General features: G+C 47.9%; 1 protein-coding gene across 1 annotated transcript; it reads left to right on the top strand.

Annotated features, from left to right (window-relative positions):
• The first annotated feature begins 5768 nt into the window (after window positions 1-5768).
• TPM4 (tropomyosin 4) lies at window positions 5769-20827 on the top strand. Its single transcript, XM_080928518.1, has 8 exons — window positions 5769-5980; window positions 8916-9049; window positions 12577-12694; window positions 13662-13732; window positions 15077-15152; window positions 15633-15695; window positions 15774-15843; window positions 19356-20827. The coding sequence occupies exons 1-8, from the start codon at window positions 5849-5851 to the stop codon at window positions 19436-19438; spliced, it is 747 nt and encodes a 248-aa protein (XP_080784644.1). The 5' UTR covers window positions 5769-5848; the 3' UTR covers window positions 19439-20827.
• The last annotated feature ends 6672 nt before the right edge of the window (window positions 20828-27499 follow it).

Below are 27499 nucleotides of genomic sequence, written 5' to 3'. Positions count from 1 at the left end.
CTGTGTGCATGCCTGTGTGACTTCGTTCAGTGTGTCAGTGTATCCCCAGTTGTGACAGCAGCCTACAGAGGGTAGCTGTGTGTGGAGAGGAGCGACCTGGGTTCCCAGGAGAAGAGGGCTGTGAACTCTGGAGACAGGCTATAGGGCTTCCTGTGACAGGGCTGGAGACCGTACAGCCTTGGAGCTGACAGGAAGCAGGACTTTTGGGGAGCAGACACTCAGGAGGCCTTGGGGTGGAAACTCACTGGGGAGCTGGTAGGGGACAGTGGACACTGAACCAGGATTAGCAGCTGCTGCAATGACTTGAACAAAGAAGACTCACTTCTTTCAATGTGGTGTCCAAAGCCACAAGTGGGAAAAAGAAAGGCAACCCTGTCCCCACTCCTGCAGTGTCCTGCTCTGTCCAAAGGGCAAATTCCACCTCAGGGTCATCTGAGAAGCCCACTGGAGTGTCTGTGGCCTTACATAAATAAGCCCAGGAGTCCCCCAAGGTGGTAACACCAACCTTGAAGCTCAGGAGTTAGAAAGCTTCATCCTTGTGCTCAGGGACAAGCACCCCTGGTCTCGGTCTCAGTGCCCTTGTGACCTGCTGGTAAGGTGAGGAAGCCACAGATCCACCCCCCCAGCTCACATGGAGGCTCATAGGTGACTGCAGGTGAAACCCTCGGCTTCCTGCCTAGCTAGAAGAAAGCACTCAATAAATGTGGGATAACATCCTGCCCGCTTGACTTCCCTCTGGGCCTCCTCATCCCCCACTGTCCCGGGATTGCTGCCCAGAGAGCCTGTTTGTACATCTGTGCAGGCTGGCCCCATCATGTCTTCTCTTTCCCTAACAAACAGAGCAGTCATGTCCTAGGCTATGCCTTCCGCAGAACCTTCTAGGCCTTCATGAAGGGCTTGGCTTGGGAAAGAGAAAATCAAGCCTATGGTTCCATCTTTCACTAATTGTGCGTGGTTGGTCTAGCTTAATCTCCCAAGGGAACCCAGTGCTCAAAAGAGATTCCTGCAGTCCCCAACTGACTCTGTGATCAAAATACTGGCAGTTTCTCCTGCTTCTCAAAGGGTTTTTCTTCTCTCTCTCTCTCTCTCTCTCTCTCTCTCTCTCTCTCTCTCTCTCTCTCTCTGTGTGTGTGTGTGTGTGTGTGTGTGTGTGTGTGTGTGTGTGGTATACACATCTGTGTCCCAGATGAAAGAGGACTGGTACCCAGTTCTATCATCCTCAGCTTTATTCCCTTGAGTAGGGTCTCTCCACTGTTCCTGGACCTGGCCTGGCAGCCATAAGTACTGGTGACTCTCCTGTCACCAACCCTCAAAGTGTTGGAGTTACATGTGCATCCATATGCTTCTTTTGTCCGGGTGCTGGGGATTTGAATTCAGACCCTCATGTTTGTGCTCTAAGAGTTTTTACCCAGTGAGCCAGTCCCTCCTGCCCAGAACCTTTTTTAGTTGGTTTTGGTTTTGTTTCTATATTTTCCAAGTCTTTTTTTTTTTTTTTTTCCTCAAGGAAACTGCTAGGAATGACTTGGGTGGAAATCCAGGCGTGTCTCTGTTTTGTTTATCTGCTTTGTGTTTGTGGGGAGTGGGGTAAACACGTGAAGATTGGAGGACAACTTCCAGGAGTCGCTTCTTTCCTTCCATCTTTAGGGTCCTGGGGCTAAACTCAGGTTCTCAAGCTTGGTGGTGAGCACTCACTGAGCTGTGACGTTGCTGTGGCTTCTGACTTATGATCCAGCTATGTAGCACAGGCTGGCCTACAAATCATCCTCCTGTCTGAACCTACCAGGTGCTGAGATGACCGTTCACCACTGTGCCTGGCTAGAGGCCACCATCTCTGAGGCCTCAGTGAAAATCTTAGGATGCTCTGTGATGGATATGGAATACTAGGTCCCAAGTGCCTGGAGAAGAAGGAAGGGTGTGGTGCTGAAGGTCAGTCTCTCCTGGTGGTGATGGAGGCTGCAGGTTGGCCATAGATACCAATATGGACTTCCCTTCCCTTGGGGGACTAACACTGCAGGAAGACAGAGGGAGCTAGTCAGGACCCAGACCCTCCAGCCAGATCCAGTTCCCGCTGTGCCTGTCCAGTGAGGAAGCAGGATGGAACTGGCCTGGCTATTTCCTGCCATACTTGCAGCCCAGGGCAGCAACATCCGTTACTGCTGCCCTTTGACCCCACATCCTGCCTCCACCGCATTAAACTGTGTATTCCGTGACCACTTTACTAGGAGAGAAACTGAGGCCCAAAGCACAGTGGCTGGACAGGAAGTGACTCAGGCCTATCAGTGCTATTTCCTTTTCACTCCCCCCTCTTTCCAACGGAAGCGTTGGCTGCGTAGGGAATGGCAGAGTGGGTAAAGCGCCAGCCACGCAAGCGTAAGAACCTGAGTCTGGATTCCCAGATACTATGTGAAGGCAGCACAGCAGGGCGTGTCAGGGGGAATCAGGGACAGCAGACCCAGGGCTTCCTGCTCAGCCAGTCTCACCAAATTAATGGACTCCAGTTCTAGTCAGAAACCCAACTTCTGACAAGCAGAGTGCAAAGCAATAGAAGCAGATGCTCGCTGTTAACCTGTCTTACACATAGGCAGGCACACTCACACGCATGCACATGTATACACACATAATCTCTCCACATACAAAATCACTTCCAGCTATGTTCTGCTGCTGGAGCCTGTGGTGACTTCAGCTGTAAACACAGTCCTCAGTGAGCCCAGGCTGGAAGAGAGAGGGCCATCCCCAGCCTTGGGGTGCTAGAGGGAGGAGACTGAGCTGGCATCCTCAGAGTGGATAGCAGGGCCTCCAGTCAATCCACCATTGACGTCACAGTCCTGTGTGATTCTAACGCCCATCCGGCTTTCAGGGACTGTTTGCGACTCTGTAACATGGGTCTTCGGTGAATCCGTATCTCTGTAAGTTCCCAGTGGTTTTTGTACAAATGCTGTCTCCTAAAACATCAGGAACTCACTTAGGTTCCCAGGCAGGTAAAGGGACATATGGCTGTCACCCCAGCCCTCTGGAGGTGGAGGCAGAAGGTTCAGGAATTCAAGCTTGTCTCTGGCTGCATAGAGACCCTGCTTCAAATAAATGGGACTAGAGAGATGGAGCAGTGGTTAATAGCATCTGCTGCTCTTAACACAGGACCTGAATTCAGTCACCATCACCTGGGTCAGGCAACTTATAACTGCCTGTAACTCCAGTTCCAGGGAACCCAATCTTCTGCAGGCACTTGAGTTCGAGCATGCACACACACACACACACACACACACACACACACACACACAGACACAGACACAGACAGACATACATGCATACACACGTTTAAAAAAAAAACCATACAAAACTCCACAAACTCCCTTATGATTATAAGTCTATGATTCATGTCCGTGGAGTCAAATCTGATTCACACCTAGTTCCCATGCTTGGTATACAGTAGTTGATCAATAAATACTCCAGTCCACAGGTACAGAAGGAAGACAAGTGAGTGAAGGTCAGCCTTGGTCTGTGAGGTGTCTTTAATGGGACTGACTCAAGTGTTCTAAGTTCACCAGATAGGGTTTCCATTCTGTAGATGGGGAAACTAAGGCCAGAAAGGGGACCAGGGGGTCATATATCTAGGGCTGGGAACAAGACTCCAGGCTTTCTTCCTGGAAGTCAAGGCCCTCCCTTAGCCACCATTGTGGTAAACTGGGACCATGTCCAGAGTAGCCATGGAGATGTCAGACAAGCTAGGTGGGACAGCCCCCTGCTAGGACAGCCCCCTGCTGGGACAGCCCCCTGCTGGGACAATTATGCTCATCTAAGCCTGGCTCTACCACCTGCAGGCTGGACTGTAACTCCTACCAGCTCAGGAGTGTCCGCCCTATGCCCATAGCCCTAGGACCTCCCAGGTGGCACCTCTGACAAGCACTCCCTCTGGGAGGAAAGAAAAATTAATCCAAGGTCAAGAGGCAAAGGCAGCAGGTCTCTGTGAATTTAGGGCCAGCCTGATCCATGTTGTGAGATTCGGTGTCAAAAGGAAAAAAGAGAAGAAAACCGGACACTTGCATGTGTGCACACACTCACACCTGTCCACACACCCACACTCACGTATGTGCACACACACATGTAGCTATTTATCATCTTAACACTTACTGTTCACAGAGATCTGAATCTTGGTGTGAGCATACAGTCCCCATATGATTTATTTTGAGAACTGTGTTCCAGTGGGGGAAGTGGTGGGTAGGTGGGGTCTAATCTACAGAAAAGCAACCACCCTCAGTGCTTCCTGCTGAGGGAGGACAGGAAGTTTGGTCCCTCGGGGCAGGGGGCGGGGGAGTACTGGTCAGACCACGTACAGCACCAGGGGTAGGAGGAGAAGCAGCAGATCTGTGGAGTTGACTCAAGAGTGACCCTAGCAGCTAGGAGGTGTCACATGGCCAAGTGGCTCTCGGAGAGACTGATGGGATGCCTTAAACAGGAAACGGAGGGGACAGACTCTCAGAACAAACAGCATAGATTCTGGGGAGGTTAAAGGACATGTTCATTAAAACAGATGCCAGACAAATGTGTAGAAGCTGGAGGAGCGAAAACTTGAGCTCAGAAGGGAATTGGTCCCCAAGAGTGAGTCTCTTCCAATACAGCCCTGAAAGCCAGGTGTGCAAGCCCGATTGGAGTGGGGGGAGGGGCAGGACCTGGGCTCTTCGGAGAGTATCTTCCAGGACACTGCACAAAACCAGGCACAGAAGCCGGATCTGGGCTCTTGAGGGTGCTTTGGTGACACCTTCCCCAGTATCACTACCCAGAGCAATGGGGAACCAAGGAAGGTTCTCAGCAGGGAAGAAGGCTTGCACACTGGTCAGAAAGTCTCTGTCTACTGTCTACGAAACTCAGGGAGTTTCTATAGGCTCCACCTTACTTAAACAGAGATCACCTGAGAGCTGCATTTGGAAAATGAGAATGCAAAATCCAATTTGTAGTGTTGAGTGGGGACTCTGACGAGTTCAAGAATGGCCAGTCCCTAGGTCAAGAGAAGAGTAAAATCCCTCTGTATTCAGTAATGCACACTTACCAGTATGTGCGTGTTTGGGGGGGGGTATTTTATATTTTATGTGAGTGGGTGGTTTGCCTGCATGCATGCCTGTGCTAAGGGCGTCATGGAAGCAGGGGATGTTGGCTCCCCTGGAACAGGAGCTGGGAATCAAACCTGAGTCTCTGTACGAGACCTTGTCTATACAGACTTTTTACTTTTACAAACCTGTGTCCTCTGGAAGAGACCTTCTCTATATAAACCTTTTACTTTCTACATTAACGTGGGGGCGCACGTATGAGGTTAATGGACTCTGGGCATCAAGCTTGGCGGCGAGTACATTTACCCGTGGAGCCATCTCACCAGCTCACATAGGCTTTGTATTCATCTGCCGGGCCTCAAACTCCCAGTCCTTCTGCCTCAGCCTTCCAAACGCTCAGCAACAGACCATTAGCCTGACTCGTTCTCTTCTGTGTCCCCAGATGAAAAAGCAGTTGACGCACCTCCAGAAAAGATTGAAATACACTCGGAGGACAGGTGCTGCGAAGCTTAAAGCAGGCAAAGACAGCCTCCCAGGTAAGTGCGCGGCCGCTGGGCCAGGCGGAGCGGGCTGCGCGGGAGGACGAGGAGCCCGCAGGGCAAAGGCGGCCAGCGGTGCCTACGTCAGCCACCCCCTGCCCCCGCCCGGTGCTGACGTCGCGGCCGGCCGGGGTGACCTCACCGGCCAGACAGCAGGGCAGGGGGCGGGGAGAGGCGGAGGGGGGGCGGCCCCGGCGTGGCCAAGGCTCGCGGGCCCGGGCGCGGCCGCCCAGCTGTCGCCGGAGCCCAGCGGAGCGAGTGTGAGCTATGGCCGGCCTCAACTCACTGGACGCAGTGAAGCGCAAGATCCAGGCCCTGCAGCAGCAGGCGGACGACGCAGAGGACCGCGCGCAGGGCCTGCAGCGCGAGCTGGACGGCGAGCGCGAGCGGCGCGAGAAAGTGAGAGACGGGGACCCGCGCCATCCGCGACCCCTGCCCGATCCCAGCTTTCGCCCACGCCGCGCTCCCTCGCGCCCTCTTTTCTTCCCAGCTCCGCGCACTTCCAGCTCCCCCTCCCTCCGTCCTCCGCCTTGCTCATCCACACCCTTGGACCCCGGAGCCTCTAAGCTGGCGGGGCAGGAACTGGGGGGTCGTGGGGGGACAGTCCTACGCGGGGCTCTCCGGAGCGGTGGGGCCGATGCCGAGCTTCCATTGTCTGCGGCTGGACCAAGGTGGGGGCGGGGGCGGCGCAGGCTCTCGCTCCTTCGCGCCCGAACTTTCCAGGCGTGTCTCTAGGGTGCGGCCACGATGTGTCGGCTGAGCGCGGTGTAGGGGCAGGAGAATTTGGACGCTGGCCTGCAGGACGCCCACCACCACCCTGTGTCCCCAAGCCCTAGGGAATACCCACTAGGGGGCCTGTCCACCCCCGATACTAGAGTACCCACTATTTGCGCCTTCCCTGAGAGTCCAGGGACCCGGGTGCAGGAATAGTTAGTTCGGAAAGAGGAACGGGCCTCCGCGCCTCCCCTTCATCCCTCGGTCAAGCCCGGGGCCAGAGACGGATCTGGGTTCTAACCCCAGCTCTGGTATCCACAAGGCATTCGATTCGTGTCTCCCAAGAAGTCCTCTAGAGGTGTGTGGAAAGACAAAACTATGGAGAGCCATTTCAGACGGTTCCAGAACACAGAGAGCCCCTAGCTGGAGCAGTAGAACGGCCTTTGCTAATGAAGGAGACTCACAGACAAGGGAAGGGTGTTGTGTGATCGCCCAGGTCCCCTGAAGCCCGAGTGTGGGAACTCAGGGCGGGGACCCTAGAAACTGAAAGGCCAGGTGGAGTTGCCAGCGCAGGCACCTCCTGGACTCCTCCCAAGACTGCCTGGACGACAGCCTGAGCTGGCCTTAAATCTCTCAAGTACCGCTCAGACTGGAGAAAGCCTCAGAACTGGGCAGAAGCTCTGCACAGTAGCTATTCTGGCTTCTCATATGCCCGACCCACCCTAGACATATCCAAAATGGCCTCATGACTCCAGCCAAGCCAGGAATTTGGCGGCCCAAGAGTGGGGTGCGGGGGATGCCTTCTGGAAAACTTTGGGGCTTCTTTAAAAGTTCGTGGGGCAGAGCATGCTTCTTTTGGTTGTAGAAAGACATCTCAAGTTGATTCCGCGCCAGAAGCACCAAGACTAGAAATGAAGTGGGGGGATGTGTGGCTGACTTCTGGGCCTGTGTCCCAACAGCTGGTTTAATTTAGATTTTTGTGTGATTAACCGACGTCTTCCTGTTGCTTGGCCACAAGTAGCTAGCAAGCCTCTTTTACCTTATAAGGGAAACCCTTTGTAGCCCGTGGAAGGCTTTGATTGCAGGAAGGGGCGGAGCTCAAGATGACTTAGCGCGCGCACGTGTACGTGCGAGAGAGCGCGCGCGCCTGTCTCGGGAGTGTGCGCTTTTGTTAATGCATGGTTGTGAACGAGAGTTCTTTCGATTTTAAACAGTTGAAAATATGCCAAGATTCAAAGTGTGCCTCATCAGTCTAAGTTCTTTTCCTTTTCTGAGACAACTCACGAATGAGGAGACTCAATGTGACTGGAAGTGATTACTACGATGGGTGTGGCCTTGTGACCCTGCAGCCTAGGCTACTTTAGAGGCTGTTCTGTCACTAAATGCTGGAGTGCTTGCTTTGCGTGTCTAAAACCCTGGGTCCCTTCTTCAGGACTGGGTGAACTAGACAGGTAGTGTTCCTGCACTTGAGAAGTTGAGGCAGGGAATCAGAAGTTAGGGCCAGGACTATGTAGTTGGAGGCCAACCTGGGATTCATGAAATCACAACTCAATAACTAAAAGCTCCACCAATTGCAGATGGGTTCTTTTTAGAAAATGGCCTAAGTTAACAGATTAGCTAGTGGTCTTGGTTACCCTAAATATATTTAAGATGTAAAAAGGCATCCATGGCCACTGAGATGGTCTAGCTGGGTAGAGGTGCTTGTCACTAAGGCTGGTGACCTGAGTTCAATCCCTAAGACCCACATCTGGGAGGAGAGAGACCTGAAACACACTGGGGGGGGGGGTCCTCTGTATATTGACAGGTAACCTGGCCTTGTCCTTTTACTTTCCCTGCTGTGTAAACTGAGGCAGAGAGAGCCCAGACTCCCACTAAGTTTTACAGCTGTCCCCATGTCATGGTTGCCCCTGAAAGGAAACATGAGTTCTGCTGCGTCTCCTCATGAGCCCACACACTTTTTAAAATGTGTGCTAGAAATCCAAACTCGGGTCCTTACGCTGGGCGGCAAGTTCTCTTACCACTAAGCCAGCTCCCCAGCTCCCCCTTTCTGGTGTTTTGATAGAAATCTTACTGAAACGGTATCCTTTGGCTCCGATCTCCTGGAGTTTGGATCATAGGCATGTGTCACCATGCTAATTGAGTTTCATGTGAGCAACTTTCCATGCTCCTTGAAGGTGACACAAGTCACTCCTGGGTGACAGAGCCCTAAGTAACTAAACAAAGCCACTACACTGATGGGGCCCCTTGTCCCCACCTATACGGTGGGTGAGACTTGAAGTAAAACAAAATCAAGGCCAGCAAGTTTGCCCAGTTGTTTAGGTGTGTGTTCTCCAGAGGTGCTGGGCAGTGTGCCTTGCCTTGTATCAGCACCCAGGGAAACTGAGGCAGGAGGATCCCTGAGTCCAGGAGTTGGATACCAGTGTGGCCAATGCACAAGGCCTTGTATCACTGATCAGTAATTTTTAAAATCAAATTTAAATTCAAATGAGTATGAATTCCCTCGAGCAAGGGTCCCTGGGTGAGTTGTGGCTGGATATCAGGGTCACTGAGGGGCAGAGATGGGGGACTGCTGTTTGCCAGCTTGCCTCTTCTCAATCTGGGTGTATATCTGACTTTCCAGGCTGAAGGAGATGTGGCAGCTCTCAACCGCCGCATCCAGCTGGTGGAGGAGGAGCTGGACCGGGCTCAGGAGCGACTGGCCACAGCCCTACAGAAGCTGGAGGAGGCCGAGAAGGCTGCTGATGAAAGTGAGAGGTAGGGTGCTTCTGACCCGTTGAAGACTGGGGTGGAGCCAGGTGTGCTGATACATGCCTGTGGGTGCAGTGCGGAGGCCAGCCTGGGCTACAGGAAGCCTTTTCTGACTTTAGAAAGATGTGTGTGAGGGCTGATGGCTCAGTATTTAAGTGCTTAAATCACCACCCACTTGGAAAGCCAATGTGGTTACACAGGACTCAGGTTTGCTGACTGCCAGCCTACCTCCAGGTTCAGTGAGAGACCCTGTCTCAAGGGAATGAGGCAGAGTGTGGCAGAGCTGGACACCTGACAGCCTTCTCTGGTCTCCATATGCGTACACACAAATGCACAGAGGCATGCATGGATGGGGAAAAAATCTGTAATGGTACTAATGACCTTGGAGCTGAAGGGATTTGAAGATCTGTTTGTTTTTAATCCAATTCCCTTTTCTGTTTTATTTTGTTTGAGGAAGGGTCTGCCTATGTAGTGATGGAATGGCAGATGCTTCACCATGTGCCCTGCTTGGTTTTAGGGGTCCTATGGTAGCCTAGGAGAGCACTTTTCCAGCAGAGAGGAAAGCGCAAATGCACGGGCATGGGACCAGGGCCTTGGAGTGTGTTTGTTGCTTTCTGGGGAATGCCCGGTGTGTCTCTTGCCCATTCTAGTAACAATCGAGTTTCTAGATGATGTGAAGGAAAGAGCTAGACTGGGCAGGTGTGGCAGTGTAGACTTCTATCCAAGGAGCAGGGCAGCTGCCATTGCTGTGGCAGGCTTTTGGATGATGCCAGCTGTCTTTTGGGGACAGTACATAACTAACACCGCTGTGTTTATAGCTGACCGCGTCGTTCTGGTGATGTCTGTGCAGCTTTTGGATTCCACAGGGAGCTCTGCCCGACTGTCCCCGGAATGAGTGGCTCTAGCCTGGGCTTAGAGAGCAGAGGGAAAACTGTGGCTGCAGAAGCTCAAGGCACAGTGTGGCCAGCTGAGAGTTCCCTAGGGCAGGCTCCTCCCAAAGAACTGGTTTCAGATTATGCTGCTATGACTAGAAACCAGGCACTAGGAGCTGGGATGTGGCTCAACAGCAAGTACCTGAATAGCATATATATATGAAGGGGGGGGGGTCCTATAGCAAATATAGGACCCAGACTCTATCCTGTGCACTAGAAGCAATTTAGTTGGGCTGTGAAGGTGGTCCAGCAGGTAAAGGTGCTTGCTACCAAGTCTCCTGACCTGAGTTCAATCCCTGAGTTCTACATAGTGGAAGAAGAGAACTAATTCTTGCCAGTTGTCTTCTGACCTCACATCTGTGCCACGGCATGTGTACACACACAGTACCCAGTGTTGGGCAGCTCACAGCAGACTATAACTTCAGCTCCGGGGAATAAGAATACCTTTGACCTTTGTGGACACCTACACTCAAACACACACATACATAATTAGAAATAATAAAAATACTAAAACATAGAAACAATGGCTAGTGAGATTGCTCAGTGGGTAAAGGCATGTATTGTCAACCGTGACAGCCTGAGCTCAGTCGGTGCCTGGGACCCACACTGGAGGAGGAACCAGCCCTGCAGGTATCTTCCACCCCTCCACACAGTGTGCTAGGGCAGAAGAGCTCACACACAAATAGATAAATATAAAATTATAATAATAAATCAGGTGTTTTGTCATATTCCACACTTTTAATAACGTGTGTCACCAAGCCTTGTGCCTAGCTTCTGTCTCTGTGCTTTGGGAATACCGTGCAGGGGACACTTGACCCACAGCCATCTCTGGTGCCATTACCTTGTCTGCTCACCTGAGCTGTTCTGACTGCCTGGGGACATCCTTCTTTCTGACCCCGGTGAACATAGGTGTCCTTCTCTGAAATGCTTGGGACAGAAAGTACTCAGGAGTTCGAGTGTTTCTAGATGTGGGGATATTCGCATAAGTATAATGAACTATCTTAAAGGTGGGATCAGAGTCTAAACAAGGAGTTCATGTGCATCCTATATCCCTTACACATCGGGAATTCTCCGTCTGTACTGTGAGGTTGTGGGTAGGCTTCAGTGGTACAACCCTTACTTCAGACTCACACAGCACTGGGTAACGTAAAGACCTGTTCTGAAAGCCAGGCGTGGTGGTGTATACCTTTCAGCCCAGTACTGAAACCGGAATATAGAAACCTGCTTCATTTTGTGCTGCTCGGGCTGTGACTGCCTGTCCTGGAGCTTTTGCACTCCAGTTTGTTGGTTCTATTTTCTTTCCGTCCTGGCTGGAGGCTTCCGGTAATTCCCATCCTCCTCAGCATACGCGTCCTGTCGTCCTGTGTCCTCCTGTCCTCCCGTTCTGCCCTCCTGCTGTGTGCTCCTTCACTCCTGTGTGTTTTTGGCTGGTTGGTTGGTTTTTGTTTTTCAATACAAAGTCTCACTTTATAACCCTTGAGAGCTGGGACTAAAGGTGTGTTCACCACACAGTGCAGCTCTGACTGTATTGTTTCCTTTCTTGTTGTTAATATTGAGACACGATCCTGTTGTACAACCCAGGCTTGCCTGGCCTCGGAGGCCTGCCCCAGTCTCCCCAGTGCTGAGATGGCAGAAATGGAGGATTCACCTGCCAGACTCCTGCAGTTCTCGCCCTGCCTCAGCTAAGGCTCTGCTCTCCCTCACCTCCTACACCTGTACATTCCACAGTGACTGCTGATCCTCAGGCTTGTCTCACTGTGAGGACTACAAAACAGGGGGTGCACCCTCAGGTGCCAGCCCAGCTCTGCTACTTAGCAGCTCTCTAACCTTAGCCTTCCTCTGCCTCAGTTTCCTTATTTGTAAACTGGGGTTAGTAGCCCCCCGATACAGTGTGATTGTGTAAGCTTGGGTATTTGCTAGTGTCTGGAGGTCCACTAGTCATGGTGGTAATGCACTCTTGTCATTCCAGTGCTCCTGGATGCTGAGGAGGGGTGTGGCCTGGGCTAAGTAGCAAAATCCTGTCTTCTAAGACCTAAAGGTTGACTGTGGGAGTGAGAAGGATTGAAGCTCAGTTAATAAGAATGCTCGCCTGGCATCCGCAAAGCTGGGTTCAGTGCTCAATACCACGTAAACCCATCACCCCAGCACTGAGAGGCTATCTTTGGATGTAGTTTGAGATCAGTGTCTTAGAAAGACCAAATGAGGTTGGGAAGAGTGCTCTCTGGGTTAAGTTATCGCTGCAGGAGCCTGAGAAATTGAGTTAGTATTCCTGCCCTCACATAAAAGCTATGCATGGCAGGAGGCCTGCGATCCCAGCACTAGAAAGTCTTATACCTGGAACTCCATGGCCAGCCAGTCTATGGGGAACAGCAAGCTCCGGGTTCACTGAGAGACCTGTCTCAAAGATACCACAGGCTGGAAAGAAGGCTCTGAAGTTAGCACTTGCTTTCTTGAAGAGGACCTGAGTTCAGTTCTCAGCATCCAGATGGCTCCTCAATGAAATGAATATAGAAGTTGACAATAGGTCTTTATCCTTGCCTGGGTGCTGGGTGGATGCATTTGAGGACCTTGCTGTGATACCCTACCCTACCCCACTTGCAGAGGCATGAAGGTGATAGAGAACCGAGCCATGAAAGATGAGGAAAAGATGGAAATCCAGGAGATGCAGCTTAAAGAAGCCAAGCACATCGCCGAGGAGGCTGACCGCAAGTATGAGGAGGTGAGTTGGCCTATGGGATCGCCGCAGGAAGTGGGAGGAAATGGTGCTGCCGATAGGAACCCATCGGAAGCCCACATCTGTATTTCCAGACACAGCCACTTGGCTGGGAAACTGTCTTGATGGGCACCAAACAGAAGGCAAGTGGCCACTTGTCTGAGCTGCTGGAGACCAGATCAGCCCACTACATTTGTCTCTTTAAGCTGGATGTAGACCAGTTGGAATAAGCTGAGGGTCATGATTGCCAGCCTAACTCTGCTGTCTTTTTTTTTTTTTAATCTTCATGGACATAGAATCTCCCACTAGCTCAGGCTGGCCTGGAATTCCTGTTGCCCAGGTTAACCATAAGCTCTGGACTGCCCACTGCCTCAACTTTCCAACTGCTAGGATTATAGGTATAAACCACGATGCCTGGCTGTCTTGTTTTTGGTTTTCCGAAATGTATTTGTTTGTTTTTATTTTTTCTGAGAAAGGTTCTCCTGAAATCCAGGCTGTTCTCCTCCCTGTGTAGAAAATAATGCAAGGATGGGCTTGAACTCCTGACTCTTTCCTCTGTCTCCAAAGTCCTGGGATTACAGACATGAACAAGCTGACTGAAGTTTGTTTTTAAAGAAAGGTTCCCAGGGTGCTTCCAGCTTTCTTTTATGTAGCCTGGTGTAACTTTTCATTCCCAATTCTCCTGCCTTCTGCCTCCCAAATGCTGGGATTATAGGTTACCATGCCTAGTTTTGTTTTGGATTTGAGACTGGGCCTCTCAAACAGAAGGACAGTTGTCCTCACAGTGGGCTCTTGAACTTCTTCCCTCCGTGTCTGAGTAACTCAGCTCTACCTTTTCCTTGCTGCCTTGCTATGGGACCTGAGATGTTCCATCCTTACAGGCTCCAGAGCTCTTAGATTTGGAGGGCCCAGCATCTATAGGGATGGATGGTAGTGGGGGGATTGGTCTCAGTTGGGTCTTTTGTCATTGTAGGTTGCTCGTAAATTGGTCATCCTGGAGGGTGAGCTGGAGAGAGCAGAGGAGCGGGCGGAACTGTCGGAACTGTAAGTGGCAGAGCAGCCTGAGCTAATGCTCCAGCTGCAGGCAGAGGAGGGAAGTGGGCAGTGCTGGCTGGGAACTGCTTGTGGCTGGGGCCTCTGCTTGAGTATTCAGAGTTCAGGGCTCACCCCACCTTTTGCTTCATTGGCGGCAGAACAGCTGCTGATGGTTCTTACTAACAGGGGAAGCTTTGCTGGGCCTCTCCCCCCCCCCCCATTCTTTGGTTTTGTTTCTTTGTTTTGCTTTTCTTTTTTTTTAAGACGGGGTCTCTTGTAGCCTGGAATGTGTGATCCTCCTGTCTCTGACTCCTGGAATAACAGTCATGCCCTACCACACTGATTTTTTTAATTTTTGTTTTTCACAATTTTATTTATGTTTATAAACACACACATTATACTTTAATTACAACACACCCTCTTTTTTCTCCCACCGACCCCCTGTTTCTCAGTATATCCCCTCCTAAGTTTGATTTCTTCTTGAGTGACCCACTTCGGTCATTTGCTGTCTATATTATTAGCATGAGCACGAAGAGGGGTTATTTACCTGGCAAGGCAACTTGCTGAGTAGTTACACCACTGAGAAATCCTCCTCCTCCCAGAGGCCACTCATGGGCCCATCCCTTCTCCATGATGGAATGTTGACAGGCCCATACCCTGCAGGTCCTGTGTAGGCCGCTGTGTGTCCATGGTGCAATAGCCCTGTGCCAAAAATGGCGTTTCACAGCCCTGCTGCCCATGTTCTTCCACCACCTCCCATTTTCTCACTGTTCCTCGCTGGCTGTTTTGAAAGTGTTGAGACAGTTTTGCTGTCTAGCCAGGCTGGCCTGGACTCGGGATCTTCCTTTCTGCCTTCACTTTGCACATCGAGCCAGGCCATTTGGTCCTCACTGAATGCTGTCTGTAGGTGGCAGATACCCCACAAGTGTTTAGGGCGTGGTTTCTGATGTTGTTATTGGTACCTGACACATTCCCATGGAGACAGCTCAGCTAGAATGTCACAGGTTCCAACAAACAATTGGCCTTGGATCAAGGATTCGGCTCCAGAGAGAGAGCCCTGCAGGGCTGGGAGCACCATGGCTTCCTGGAGTGTCCTGTGAACTCTGAAAGCCATCTCCCACCTCCCACCCTCGTGTCATTTGCACACCTCTCTGAGAAAACGAAGCCAGTCACAGATTTCACAAGCCCCTATTGCCTCATCCCTGGCAGATGCCCGGGTTGCTTTACAAACCCTGCAAATGCTCTCCTGCCCTGCCTCTGCCTGTGTTCTGCAGGAGAGGGGATGAAAAGTTTCCAGCCGTGGGGGAGGAAGAGAATTGCCTACATTACAGCGAGTCTTTTGTTTTGGTGCAGAAAGAGTGGAGATCTGGAAGAAGAGCTTAAGAATGTAACTAACAATCTGAAATCACTGGAGGCTGCTTCTGAAAAGGTGGGATGGAGAGAAACTTGCTATATTTTGTTCTGTTCTCAGTTCGGGTAACCTGGGTATCGGCATGCAGGCCTTTGCTAATGGGAGCATAGAGGTTGCATCTGTTTGGCTCCTCTAGTTAGCCAGCTTGTTCCAGGAACCTCATCTCCACAGAGGGCACCACACCCATCCAGCTTTTAAGTCCTGGCTGCCAGGCAAATGCTTCACTTCCTGAATCATCTCCCCGGCTCCTTCTTCCTTCCCTCAAGTATTTATTTAATATGTGTAAGTGCTTTGCCAACGTGGTTGTCTGCACTGCAGGGCAGGGTGTCAGACCCCCTGGCACTGAACCCCCTGGCACTCACAATGGTTGTGAGCCTCCACGTGGGTACTGGGTCTTGAACCCCAGCCCTCTATAGAAGCAACAAGAGCTCTTAACCTCTCTCCAGCCTCTTTCCCTCTTTTAAGAACCACCTTTTGGGTTTTTTTTTTCCCCCATAGTATTCTGAAAAGGAGGATAAATATGAAGAAGAAATCAAGCTTCTGTCTGACAAGCTGAAAGAGGTGAGTGACCACACCCGGCTGTGCCCTACATTTTGAGGGGTTAAGCTGAAGCAGGGTAGTGACTCTTTTCTTCCCTAGGCTGAGACCCGAGCTGAGTTTGCAGAAAGGACAGTTTCTAAACTGGAAAAGACAATCGATGACCTGGAAGGTAGGAATCTCCACTTCCCTAAGTAACATAAAAACTGAGTGAGGAGGTCTGTGGGGGACAGAGCTGGGCTTTGTTTCCAGAGTGAGGTCTTCAGAATTCTCACAGAGATGCCTTGCATATTTTAAATGCCTCCCGTTCTTGCTGGCCTCTCTCCCAGAGACCAGGCTTATCTTGGTGTGAGGAAAGAGCAAAAGGGGGCTGCACGGCCTCAGTTCCCCAGGGAACACACTCAGCATTTCTTGAAGTGACTATGTTATTCTTCATGATAGAGCGTGGAAATTCCAGACGCCTGGGGTTGGGATACTCCAGGCTGTCTCATCCCGGAAGGGAGGCTCATTCTTCACATCTTTGTCCATATAAGGGAAAATGCTCCATTCCAAAGGGTGACCTATGGCAGGATGACTAAGCCATCAGAAGTCATCTTGGGTCTAGGGGTGATGGTAGTAGAGGTTATTTATCTTGAGATAGGGTCTTACAGTGTAAACCAGGCTAGCCTTGAAGTGCTGGGATTAAAAGTGTGTGCCACCATACCCCTCTCACCATTATTTCAAGGGCTCACACTGTCTTTTCACTCTTCTGTTTGTCTGTGCTCTTCATCTCAGCCCTCCATCCTATTTCTGCAGTCCCTGGGACACCCTCTAGACAGAGTGTCCAAAGCTCAGGTAAATAGCTATCAGCAAGGATGTGAACCATCCCTCAGTGGCATAACCTCTCTCTGAGGGCAGTGGGTATCACCTTGGGTCCTAGCCATCTCCAGGTGAACTGGCTCTGGTGCCTAGAAGCTCTAGGGAGCCCACCGTCTGGTGTGAACTTTAGCCTTTTCCCCATGTGTCTGGCTGATGAAACGACAGCAGGCCATCTTCATCTGCTGTTCTTGCCATCTCATCTTTGAGCTGAAATCAGGTGCCTTTGACCAGGTAAGGGTGGGCATTTGGCTCTCTTCCCTCATAGATTAAACTCTCTTTACCAAAAGAAAACTGAGGCCCACTGGTCCTTTTCTGAAAATAAGGAAACAAAAGTAATCTGGCATGATTCCTCAAACACCACGAGCTAACCAAGACGGCAGTACAGTCGTTGTTTCTTAATCAAGAGTTTCTGAAATTGAGCCAGCAAATAAAAGGAGGCCCCCTTGATTGGGGTTCAGGCTATGAATCTCAGTGGTTGCTTGAATTCTATGTGGTGCTTACCCTCGCCCATTCTATAAGCTGGGCAGTGGTTGTACACACCTTTAATGCCACCAGCTTGAAGGCAGGGACAGGTGGATCTGAGTTCAGAAACAGCCTGGTCTACAGAGGGTGTTGCTATGGAGATACGCTGGGGATGAGGGGTGGGCATTTTGTACACCCTGCCCTATGCACCTTGTTTTGCACACGCCCTGGGACAGATCTCTGGCCTTGCTCTGGGGCGGGTGCTTTTATTGTTTGCTCAGTATTTTCCCGAGAAATTTCCAGACACGAATAGCCTCCACCCTTTGAAATAACCATCCCTTCCTGTCTAATCTTTCTACTGGAGCCCTGCAAGAGTTCAGCCCCCTCCTGCTGTCTGTTCAAGCTGTGTTGAGGGTCTCAAGGACAGGGAGTACTTTGGGTGTTGGGGTGAGGCTCTTTCATCTCAGACTTAGAACGCCTGGGTTGCATCTCACCTCTACTATTAGAGCTGTGCGACACTAGCATGCCACTTAGCTCTTCTGGAAAACAAAGGTGCAGTCTGGGTAGCAGGAGAGATGCCTAAGAACACGGAGCACCCATTCCCAAGCCTTCACACAGCCAGGCCACAGTAGTCTCTTACACGAAGACTGCTGTGGCTACAGAGAGACTGCTGTCTTTTACAGTCTAAAGTGCTTTTCTTTCTGAAGATTTCCAGGTTGATCTTATCACAGTTTAGGAGGCCTTTTGCTTTCTTCCAGAATTTTAATGACTCCTGGCCTGGTCTTTTATCAGCTGTCACTCACACAAACCAGTTTTCCCTGGTGCTTGCTCATGGAGAGTTCCCGATGGCTTTTTAAAGTTCTTGTATTTGTTTACTTATTTGGTGGTGTAGATCACACATGCCACAGTGCACACATTGGGGGTTAAGACAACTCAAAGGGATCAAGTCTCTCCTCCTACCACGTGGGTCCTGGGGTGGAACTCAGGTCTTCAAGCTTGACCTGATGGGCCATCTCATGAACTGCCCTTTTACTTAATCAGCTCAGTTATTGAATAGTTGTTCTGAGATTTGACTCCATTGCCAGGGGCACCCTGACAGTAAATACTGCATGCTTGGAATTACAATAGCCACTCACTCCAAAGGTACTCCAAAGGAAAAACAGGCTACAGGATTTACCTGACAGATGTACTAAGTCGTCTGTATCTAGTAGCAAAGTCTTTTATGTGTACAGCACCTCATGAATTCTGAAGCTTGTCTCAGTTCTCATAAAGCATCTGTCAACCACACACTGGTAGTGTTTTCCCCACCTCACAGATGGGTAGACCTAAGACCTAGAAAGGTTAAATGGCTCACTCTAGTGATACACCTTAGGGCTTCAGTCTAAGTGCTCTGGCTCACAGATGGTTGGATTTATTTGGAAAAGGAAAATACAAGACCATAAGTTGAGTTTCAGAAAAGGCAAAAGAGTTTATTTTTGTATAGTGCATTTTATGCAACTTTTGAGATGGTAAAATTTTATTTGTAGTTTTGTTTGCTGGAGAGGTGCACACACGTGAAAGTCTGAAAACAGATTGTAGGAGTCTGTTTTCTTCCCAGGGACAAAACTGATTATCAGGCCTGGCAGCAAGTCCCTTTTCTTTTCTTTTCTTTTCTTTCTTTCTTTCTTCCTCTCTTTCTTTCTTTATGATTTATTTATTTATTTATTTATTTATTTATTTATTATTTATTGTAAGTACACTGTTGCTGTCTTCAGACACACCAGAAGAGTGCATTGGATCCCATTACAGATGGTTGTGAGCTACCATGTGGTTGCTGGGAATTGACCTCAGGACCTCTGGAAGAGCAGTCAGTGCTCTTAACTGCTAAGCCATCCCTCCGGCCCACAAGTGTCTTTTCGTGATGAGAAACCAGACCCAAAATTTTTCTCTGGGTTTGGAGTGGTATTGAGACAAGGTCACATACAGCCCAGGTTGGCCTTGAATTGACCATAGCCCAGGATGATTCCTGCCTCCTTCCTTTGATACTGGGGTGTCAAGTATGCACCACAAAGCCAGGCTGTTTCGGGACATTTATTTTGTTTTTGAGACATGATCTGGTGAGATAACAGCTCTGGCTAGCCTGGAACTCGATGGGTAGACCAGGCTGGCCACCCTCCTTCCATGTGTTGGGATTCAAATGATGCACCAGCACTCCCAGCCTAACATCCCATACTCTCTTGTTTGCTCTTTAATTCCCATTACCCTGTGGTATTCTGTGTGATTCTTAGCTGTGACTTTCACTGTCACGCCTTGAGGTGCCCCATTTCCGTTCCCTTAACAAAGTTGCTTCTTAATTCATTTTTTCTCTGTCTTAATCTTTACCAGAAAAACTTGCCCGGGCCAAAGAAGAGAATGTGGGCTTACATCAGACACTGGACCAGACACTAAACGAACTTAACTGTATATAAAGTGAACCAGAAGAGTCCTGTTTTGACACCAGCTCCACCCCAGAGAGCGCCCTGTCTTCCTCTTGTAAGAAGTTCTGTTTATTACCACGTCTCCACTTGCTGGAAGCGCCGAGCAGATAATGAATTCACGACCAAATATTTTGTGTTAGACAGCTTTGAGCACCAGTTAAATTTAATTTTTCCTTTTCCATTCAAATGGCACCAGCTTCTTTGGCTATTCTTATTATATTGCATTTATTCCTAAAATAGGCAGGGAATTTCACACTGAGTGTAGTTGCTTAAGGCTGAGGGTATTTGGTTCTCCGGAATTAGTCAGCCCCACACTTTGGAGCACAGGCTCAAGTATCTAATCGGAGCTGGTTGCTGTTGGGAAGTTATGTGAGGCTAGGGGTTGTCACAAGAAAACATAGAAATTTTCCACCCAGAGCAAAAATTAAAAAGTCTACTATAGGAAATCATAAAGCACAATTAGATTGGCCTGATCATGCTGAGGCTACTCCACACTCCCCTGTCCAAACCAGATTTCCTTTAAGCATTCCAAGAGATAATGCTGGGGTGACCATTGTTGCCCATGTGCCTTCTAATAGAGCTTTAATGCTGTTCCGTATGCATCACCCTTCACTCCAGAATTGTTCTTTGAGGAGCAAGTGTCTTATTCCAGGACCTGTCTGCTGGTCTAATGATATGCTCAGCAGGGAAAATGGCAAAATCTAATCCTTTTCAGATCAGTCCTGTCAAAAAGACTGCTAGCAAAGTCAGGCACAGCCATGCACTTGAAAGGCAGAAGCAGCTAGATCTCTGAGTTTGAGGCAGCCTAGTCTGTCGGTATAGTGAGGCTAAGGACAGCCTCAAATAATAAAAAGCTTGCTAGACATCAATACATTGAGCACCGTTCTAAAACCAAGTGTTGGGCAACAAAAGTCTCTCCAGCAGCAAAGTAGTGATAGAAAAATTGGCTTAACTTCATCTCCATTGTTCAGGGAACAACAAATGGAAGCTTGACTTTGCCAAGACTTGAATTCCTTCAGGAATGACACTAATAAAAGACCAAGAACTCCTGATTGAACTGGATGTGGAGTGCTCCGTAGGCTGCCCTTTGTAGTCTTGCTCCCTCAGCTAACATCTCACACTGAAACATTCCACATTCCCCAGCAGTGCGGGGCCAACTCGAGTTTACAGTCCTGACTGAAAGTCACCCTGCTTCTAGCTTATCTGAACCCCTGCTCCTCACTCCTATTTATTGAGCATCACACTACCAGGGAGATGAACTTTTAGCAAACTGTGCAATTGGTAAAATCTACTCTGTTCTTTAGACTCTTGCAATTGTATCATACATAATAGTACCACTTTTTCTACATTTTGGTCAAATAAATTTTTGCATAAATAATGTGTATGGATTTATTCTTTTTTAGTTGGCAGATTTTTGTTTTGTTTTGTTTGTTTTTTTTTTAAGATTTATGGGCTGGAGAGATGGCTCAGTGGTTAATAACATTGACTGTTCTTCCAGAGGTTCTGGGTTCAGTTCCTAGCAACCACATGGTGGCTCACAACCATCTGTAATGGGATCTGATGTCCTTTTTTTTTGGAGTGTCTGAGGACAGCAACAGTGTCCTCACATACAGAAATAAGTGTGTTTGTTCACTGTCTTCCAGAAGAGGGCATCGGATCCCATTACAGATGGTTGTGAGCCACCATGTCATGCTGGGAATTGAACTCAGGACCTCTGGAAGAGCAGTCAGTGCTCTTAACCACTGAGCCATCTCTCCAGCCCTAGTTGACAGTTTTATAGGTATATATTTAATGCATTCTAGTTATTTCGAATACACATCTCTTTCCCATCCCTATGTATCCTACCTCCATCCATACCAGTCTCTCATTGTGGTTTTGCTTTGCTACACATTAGTTAAATGGCTGTCTGTGAATGAGTTCCTAACATTCACTGGAGCCTGGCAGGATTCAGCAGGCACACAACTGAAAGCAATGACTACCCCCCTTTTTCTGAATCTATCATCAAACTAGTTCTGAGGGATGGGGTCCCCAAGCTCCTCCTCTGTTGCAGTAATATTAAAATGATGTCTTAACCTTTTATCACCACACCCCCCCCCCCACGTCTCACTCTGCAGACGCCACTCTAGTGTGGAGCCAAGGGCACGGACTCTGTCACTAGGTTGGCCACCTTCTCAGTTCCCTTCCCAGGCAGTTCACTCCACCCGCCCTGTTGCTTCTGTCCTGGTTGGATACGGTCCGAGCGTGTTCCATCTCTCCATTGCCCAGCACAGACATGACTCCGAAGCCCGGTTAGCTTATCAAGCAGGTTTATATATTAAATTCTCAATCTACAAACCCTCTACACAATAAGCTTACATCCAGTGGACAAAGATACAAACTGCCCTTCTATATAAGATAAAAAGACCTATAGAAACCCTTAAAAATATTTATAATCTACCTATTGCCAATTACGACCACTCGTTTGATAATCTACCGAGCTTTAGAGTCATGTTTGTGCCGGGCAATGGAGAAATGGAACGCGCTGGGGTGGTCATATCCACCCGGGACAGAAACAACGGGGATGGTGCAGTGAACCAAGCCTGAGTTCTTAGAGGCCGTCTGGAGCACCAAATGGTGTGGGGACTGAATGTGTGTGCTCAGCTCCGCATTAGAGTCTCATCTGCACAGTGAGACCACAGGGGCCGATAAAAGGTTAAAACATCTTTTTAATATTACTGCAACAGGTGTCGAACCAACATGTTAGCCAAGACTCCACTAAAAAGTTAAGGCTTCAGCCTAAGAGAGAGTTTTATTTTCTAAGGGGGCCAGCGCCATGTTGAGTCACATGATGTCTCAAGCTGGGAGGGGGGTGGGGGGGGGGGAGAGGGGACCTTAAAAGAAACACAGGCGGCTTCTGCTGACAGGCTGTGGGTGTTCTGCTGTGAGAAGACAGGAGACCATAAACACAGAGATTATAAGTACTTGGCTCTTTGGCAAAATGTTTTGAAAAATTAAAAAGCTAGTTTAAGATGGCATAAAGAGTTAATGTACAAGTCAAGTTTGTTTTTCTAGTTAGAAGAGAGTATAGAGCTCGCCTGAATCAACGTGGGAATTTTCACCCGTGGTTTGGAACTAAGTGTACACCAGGTAGAGTGAATACAGAAATATGTTAGGGAAGTTATCAATAACCATCTGATGCTCCAGACTGAGAGGACAGATCAAAATAGTTAAGACTAAAGTCCTGGTTTTACAGAATTGTTTAGTAAATGTATTAAAAACTGGTTCAGAATTAGAGAAAATTAGTCACTGACTCTGAAACTGGTGATTTTTGCAATTGAAAAGGTCATTATTGATAGAAATCTGTACACCAGATGGAGTGAATACAGACATTAGGAAAGTTATTAATAAATGAAGATCTGACGCTCGAGACTGAGAGGTGGACAGACCGAAATACTTTGGACTAAGGTCCCAGTTTTACAAATTGCTTGCTTATTGATTTGTAAGTGATAGTAAGTTAGTTTGTTTTGTGATTTACCCCACTAAGGCCACGTGGCTTGTCAGATGTCAGCTAGTGAGGGTTTGTGGTTCTCTTAATTGTTTCAAAATGGGTATGATGTTGAGTTTTGTGGTTATATTATTTTGGGGGGAAAGAATACAAGATACAAAATATTCTAGTTGCCAACTAAGGGACATGCTATTTTGGGAGAAAAGTTTTGTCTTTGTGTTTTTAAAAAGTGTGATTCAGTTTTATGTGCCTTCCAGAGTTATATCAATTAAATTTAATAGAGATAGACCACCTGAAAAACTAAGTTCAAGAGGATCAAATAAAATATATCTCGATACTAAAATGTTTTCTGTTGAGTTTTATATATGTTACAGAATATACAGCTATGGTGAAGCTTGTCATCAGAATGTTAAACTGGCCTGATTCTAGACATCAGAGACTACAACAATCGTCAGTGTGGCTGTCCTTCTTGAGGCCTGTCCAGCTTCCTCATTCCCCTCCCCCCTTCTAAATTCTCGATGCCCATATATTCAGCTTGACTCCTTTATCAACACCTAGCTATTGGTTCAATGAATGTTAGTAGAATGTAAAGGGGACTGTGCCTAGAGCTCAGCAAGCTCGGTTTCTTTTTGCCTTACACTATGACTTCATGATACAAAGATAGTAATCTCCTTACTTCAGGTATGGCCTCAGTTACTCTGAATGTCTGGTCCTTTGTGATTCATAATCCTTCCTTAGCTGGACAGAGCCAAATGGGAAGGATTTTAAGTGACCCCTTTGGGGTTAAACAACCTTTTCACAGGGGTTGCATATCAGATATTTACATTATGATTTATAACAGCAAAATTAATTATGCAGTAGCAATGAAAACAACTTTATGGTTGGGGGTCACAACATGGGGACCTGTATTAAAGGGTCATTAGGAAGGTTGAGAACCACTGAGATAGTAGGAGAAAGGTTTATGCTGTTGTAGTTAGGAGAAATCTAAGGCCTGTTGGGATCAAGCTTTTCCTGCATTGCACACAGAAGCCAAGCAGAAAATAGAGTGGAAAGGAGGCTGGATCCACATGGTAAAAACAAACTTAACTTGATAAGAAATGGAAGTAAACAGCAGTATCAGGAAACTGGTTAACATCTATTTCCCAAAATACTGTGGCTGGTTGGTTTTAGAGGCAGGAGGGCAAGGTGGGTAAATATCACTGAACCAGGACAGGGCCTGGCAGGATGGCTCAGGGTAAATGCTTTCTGTGCAAGACTGACCAGCAGAATTGGATTCCTGCCTTGGTAGAAGGTGAGAACCAACTCCCAAAAGATGTCTTTTCAGGGCTAGAGAGACGGGCTTAGCAGCGAAACTCACTTGGTGCTTCTGCACAAGTGTGGATTTGGTTCCCAGAACCAATACTGACCTTGCAACCACCTCCAATTCCAGTTTCAGAGAAGGGCACGAGTGCTTATAATGCACATACAGATGAGCAGGTGTGCATAAGACGGAAAGCGTCCTCTGGGCTCCATGCATTCGCCATGGCATGCATGCACCTCTGTTCACACATAAGACCATCTGGGATGGCAGTTGTTATAAGGAGGAAGTGGCTCTTTCTGTTTGTCTATGTGGTAGGGACATGGAGCAAGAGCCTGTCTGTCACTGTAGTTTCACTACCACAGTTGCTTTAGTATTTAAATTTTTACCACATTTTGCTTTAAAATCTTTCCTTCAAGAGGCAGATAAGGGACTGAAGAAAATGAGTAGTTTTCGTTAGTGTTGCAACTAGCCTAGGCTGAAGACTCCAAAGGAGAATTAAGTGGGGTGGCACAGCACTCAGGAGGTAGAGGCAGGTTCCGGGATAGCCAGAGATAAAAGTCACTCCTTTAAGACCCTGTCTCAATAAGAGAAACAAAAGCTTTTAAAGCATTAATGGAAAGTGCAAAACATTTTTAAACCAAATATAATTAAGAACTTCCCTATTCCACGTGGACATTGTGAGCTTAGATGGTAATGTCTTCAAATTGCATAACCCTCTTCTGAGCCACACTAACCACTCATACTGATGCCACATCTAAGCTTCTGTAGGTCTTGTTTTCCTCCTCCCCCACTAGGTTGGATTCTAACAAAACTCAGATAGTTTTTGGTCACCTTTGTGCTTCAGCACTTAAAGTGTCAGCATTATTTAACACTACAATGGAAGAATTTAAGCCAATGAGGCTAATCTCAGGTGTGACTATTGCTAACTGAAATTTTTTCCTAGTATCCCTGGTGAGGACTTAGAATATAGTCAGGTTTGGCAGGCTTTGACAGACCCTAAGAAGACTGAAATAACAAGAAGGGTTCAGTGTTTGCTGGCTTGTCCCAGTCTTGGGGAGTCCCCAGGATACTAGGTAACCATTAAGAATAAGCACACCAGGACAGACTCTAAAGTGGACAGGGAAGAGTGTGATGACATGACTGTGGTAGTGGAAATGGATTTAAATGACTTAAAGAACCAGGATGTGGGCTAGGAGAGTGACATAGTCAGTAATGTGCTTGCTGGGCAAGCATGTGTACCTGAATTCAATCTTCAGCATTCATGTGAAAAAGCCAGGCATGGTGATCTACATCTATAAACCCAGCACTGGGGAGATACAGCTAAGAGGCTGTCTGCAGCTCTCTGGCCAGCCAGTTTAGCCTAATTGGCAAGCTTCAGATTCAGTAAGAGATTCTATCTCAAACTATAAAGTGGAGAGTGACTAAGGAAGACACCTGACAAAGTCAACCTCTAGCCTAAACACACAAATGCACATATACACACAAAGACAGATACAGAATCAGGACATCAGCTAGATTATAAAAAGTGCCAACAATTATTTCAGTTTCACTTTTAAGTAATTTGGAGCAAGCTAGTCTGGATAATGACCAGTAAACAATTAAACACAGGCAATGTATAGGTATTTATTTTTTTAACACTATTTGTTCATTTCGTGTGTGTATGGGTCTGGGTACATAGTGCATGTCATTAGCATGTTTATAGAAGTCAGAAAACACCTTATAGAAACTGAGCCTCTTCTACCACTTAGGGTTTTTTTCCCTTCAGTATATTTACTAAAAATGCTGACTGACAGTTATGGTGAGGATTACGCCAGCATGGCCACATAGATGAGGAAGTTCTGAATGGAATGAGACAGCATGCTCATGAACTTTCTACTTCATCTTCTCAGGGTCTGGTTTCAGCCTGACGACCTTGATCCGAGACATCAAAGCTTCACATAGAGCTTAAGAAATCCAAATTGTCACTGTTATTCCTAAGTTTCACTGAAAAAAAAAAGCAAATTTCACCATTTTATGTCAAATCTGAAGCAAGCTTTATTAAATATTACATACATCAGCATCAAGCACTTACCTAGCACGCACAAGGCCTCTTTGTTCTTATGGCTACCAATCTGTACCCCAGAGGCACCTGCTGAGCTTTCCAGGGTCTTATATGCCAGGAAAAAGAACTGTAGGGACATGCAGTAAGGTGATAAAAATAAGTTTACTACAAGAGTTAGTCTTTGGACTGGAGAGATGGCTCAGCAGTTAAGAACACTGGCTCATCTTCCAGAGGTCCTGAGTTCAAGTCCCAGTAACCACATGGTGACTTAGAACCACATCTGTAACAGGATCTGATGCCCTCTTCTGGTGTGCATGAAAACAGTGTACTCAAACATACTAATACATAAAATAAATCTTAAAAAGGGGTGATAGTGCTTCTGAGAATGGGTATAGGCTTGTGAGCAGAGAACAGGAATCTCCTCAAAAAGCACTGGACTATAAGACTCATGACCAGCTGCTCCCATATTTGTACATGGCAGCTTTTTTTTATAGATAGTCCAGGTAGAAAAGAGCTTCTAGTCCTTCTCTGACAACTGGCTTTTTATATGTCATCCTATTGAGCTGTGTATTGTCATCTTACATAGTGAAAGGTTTTTAATTTGAGCTTCCAGGGGGATGCCGAGACAGATTAGAGTTATCAACACCATAGACAGACAAGCAGCAGCAGGTCAGGAGTTCTAAGAGTTCAGACTCTGGCCAGAGGCAGGTAGACAACAGCATGACAGGAACTCAGAATTCAGGTCCATGTGGCAGAGTAGGGTAGCCTTTCTTACAAGTTTTACAGAAAAGGAGTGGTTCCATGCCATGTGGCTGAATAGTCCACTGTAAGAGCTTATAGTTGGGTTGATTCCCAGCTGCCATAATGTAGGGAAAGTGGGGGAGGGAACCATTTACTGTTGTTTCCTCTGGGGAGGAAGCATTAGATAAGTTGGTGTGTGTTAGCTTGAAGCCTGCATGCATAATCAGCTATGAGGATGGGGAGACACATCTGAAGACGGGCTTGACCTGAGTTGGTCTACCAATATTTCCCCCCGGGCTATCTCCTCATATATATTATACACATGTAATATTTTAATTACATGTATTTCACTTAAGATGTGCTTGCCTGTGGTGGTAAAAGAACAGTTTGTGGAAACTGGTTCTCTTCTTCCACCATTTGTCTTCACAGGAATCAAACTTTTGTTGTCAGGTTAGGCAGCAAGTATCTTTATCCATAGGGCCATCT

Source organism: Micromys minutus, assembly GCF_963924665.1.
Source record: "Micromys minutus genome assembly, chromosome: 14".
Lineage (NCBI taxonomy): Eukaryota > Metazoa > Chordata > Mammalia > Rodentia > Muridae > Micromys > Micromys minutus.
The sequence above is the reverse complement of the archived record's forward strand: the minus strand, read 5'-3'. Positions and strand labels throughout refer to the sequence as shown.

Excerpts from the sequence above, each read along its gene's own strand:
- TPM4 (XM_080928518.1), top strand. The coding sequence starts at position 5,849 with ATGGCCGGCCTCAACTCACTGGACGCAGTGAAGCGCAAGATCCAGGCC. Across the intron at positions 9,050-12,576 it reads GCTGCTGATGAAAGTGAGAG|AGGCATGAAGGTGATAGAGA; the intron begins GTAGGGTGCTTC and ends CCCCACTTGCAG. Across the intron at positions 15,844-19,355 it reads GACAATCGATGACCTGGAAG|AAAAACTTGCCCGGGCCAAA; the intron begins GTAGGAATCTCC and ends AATCTTTACCAG.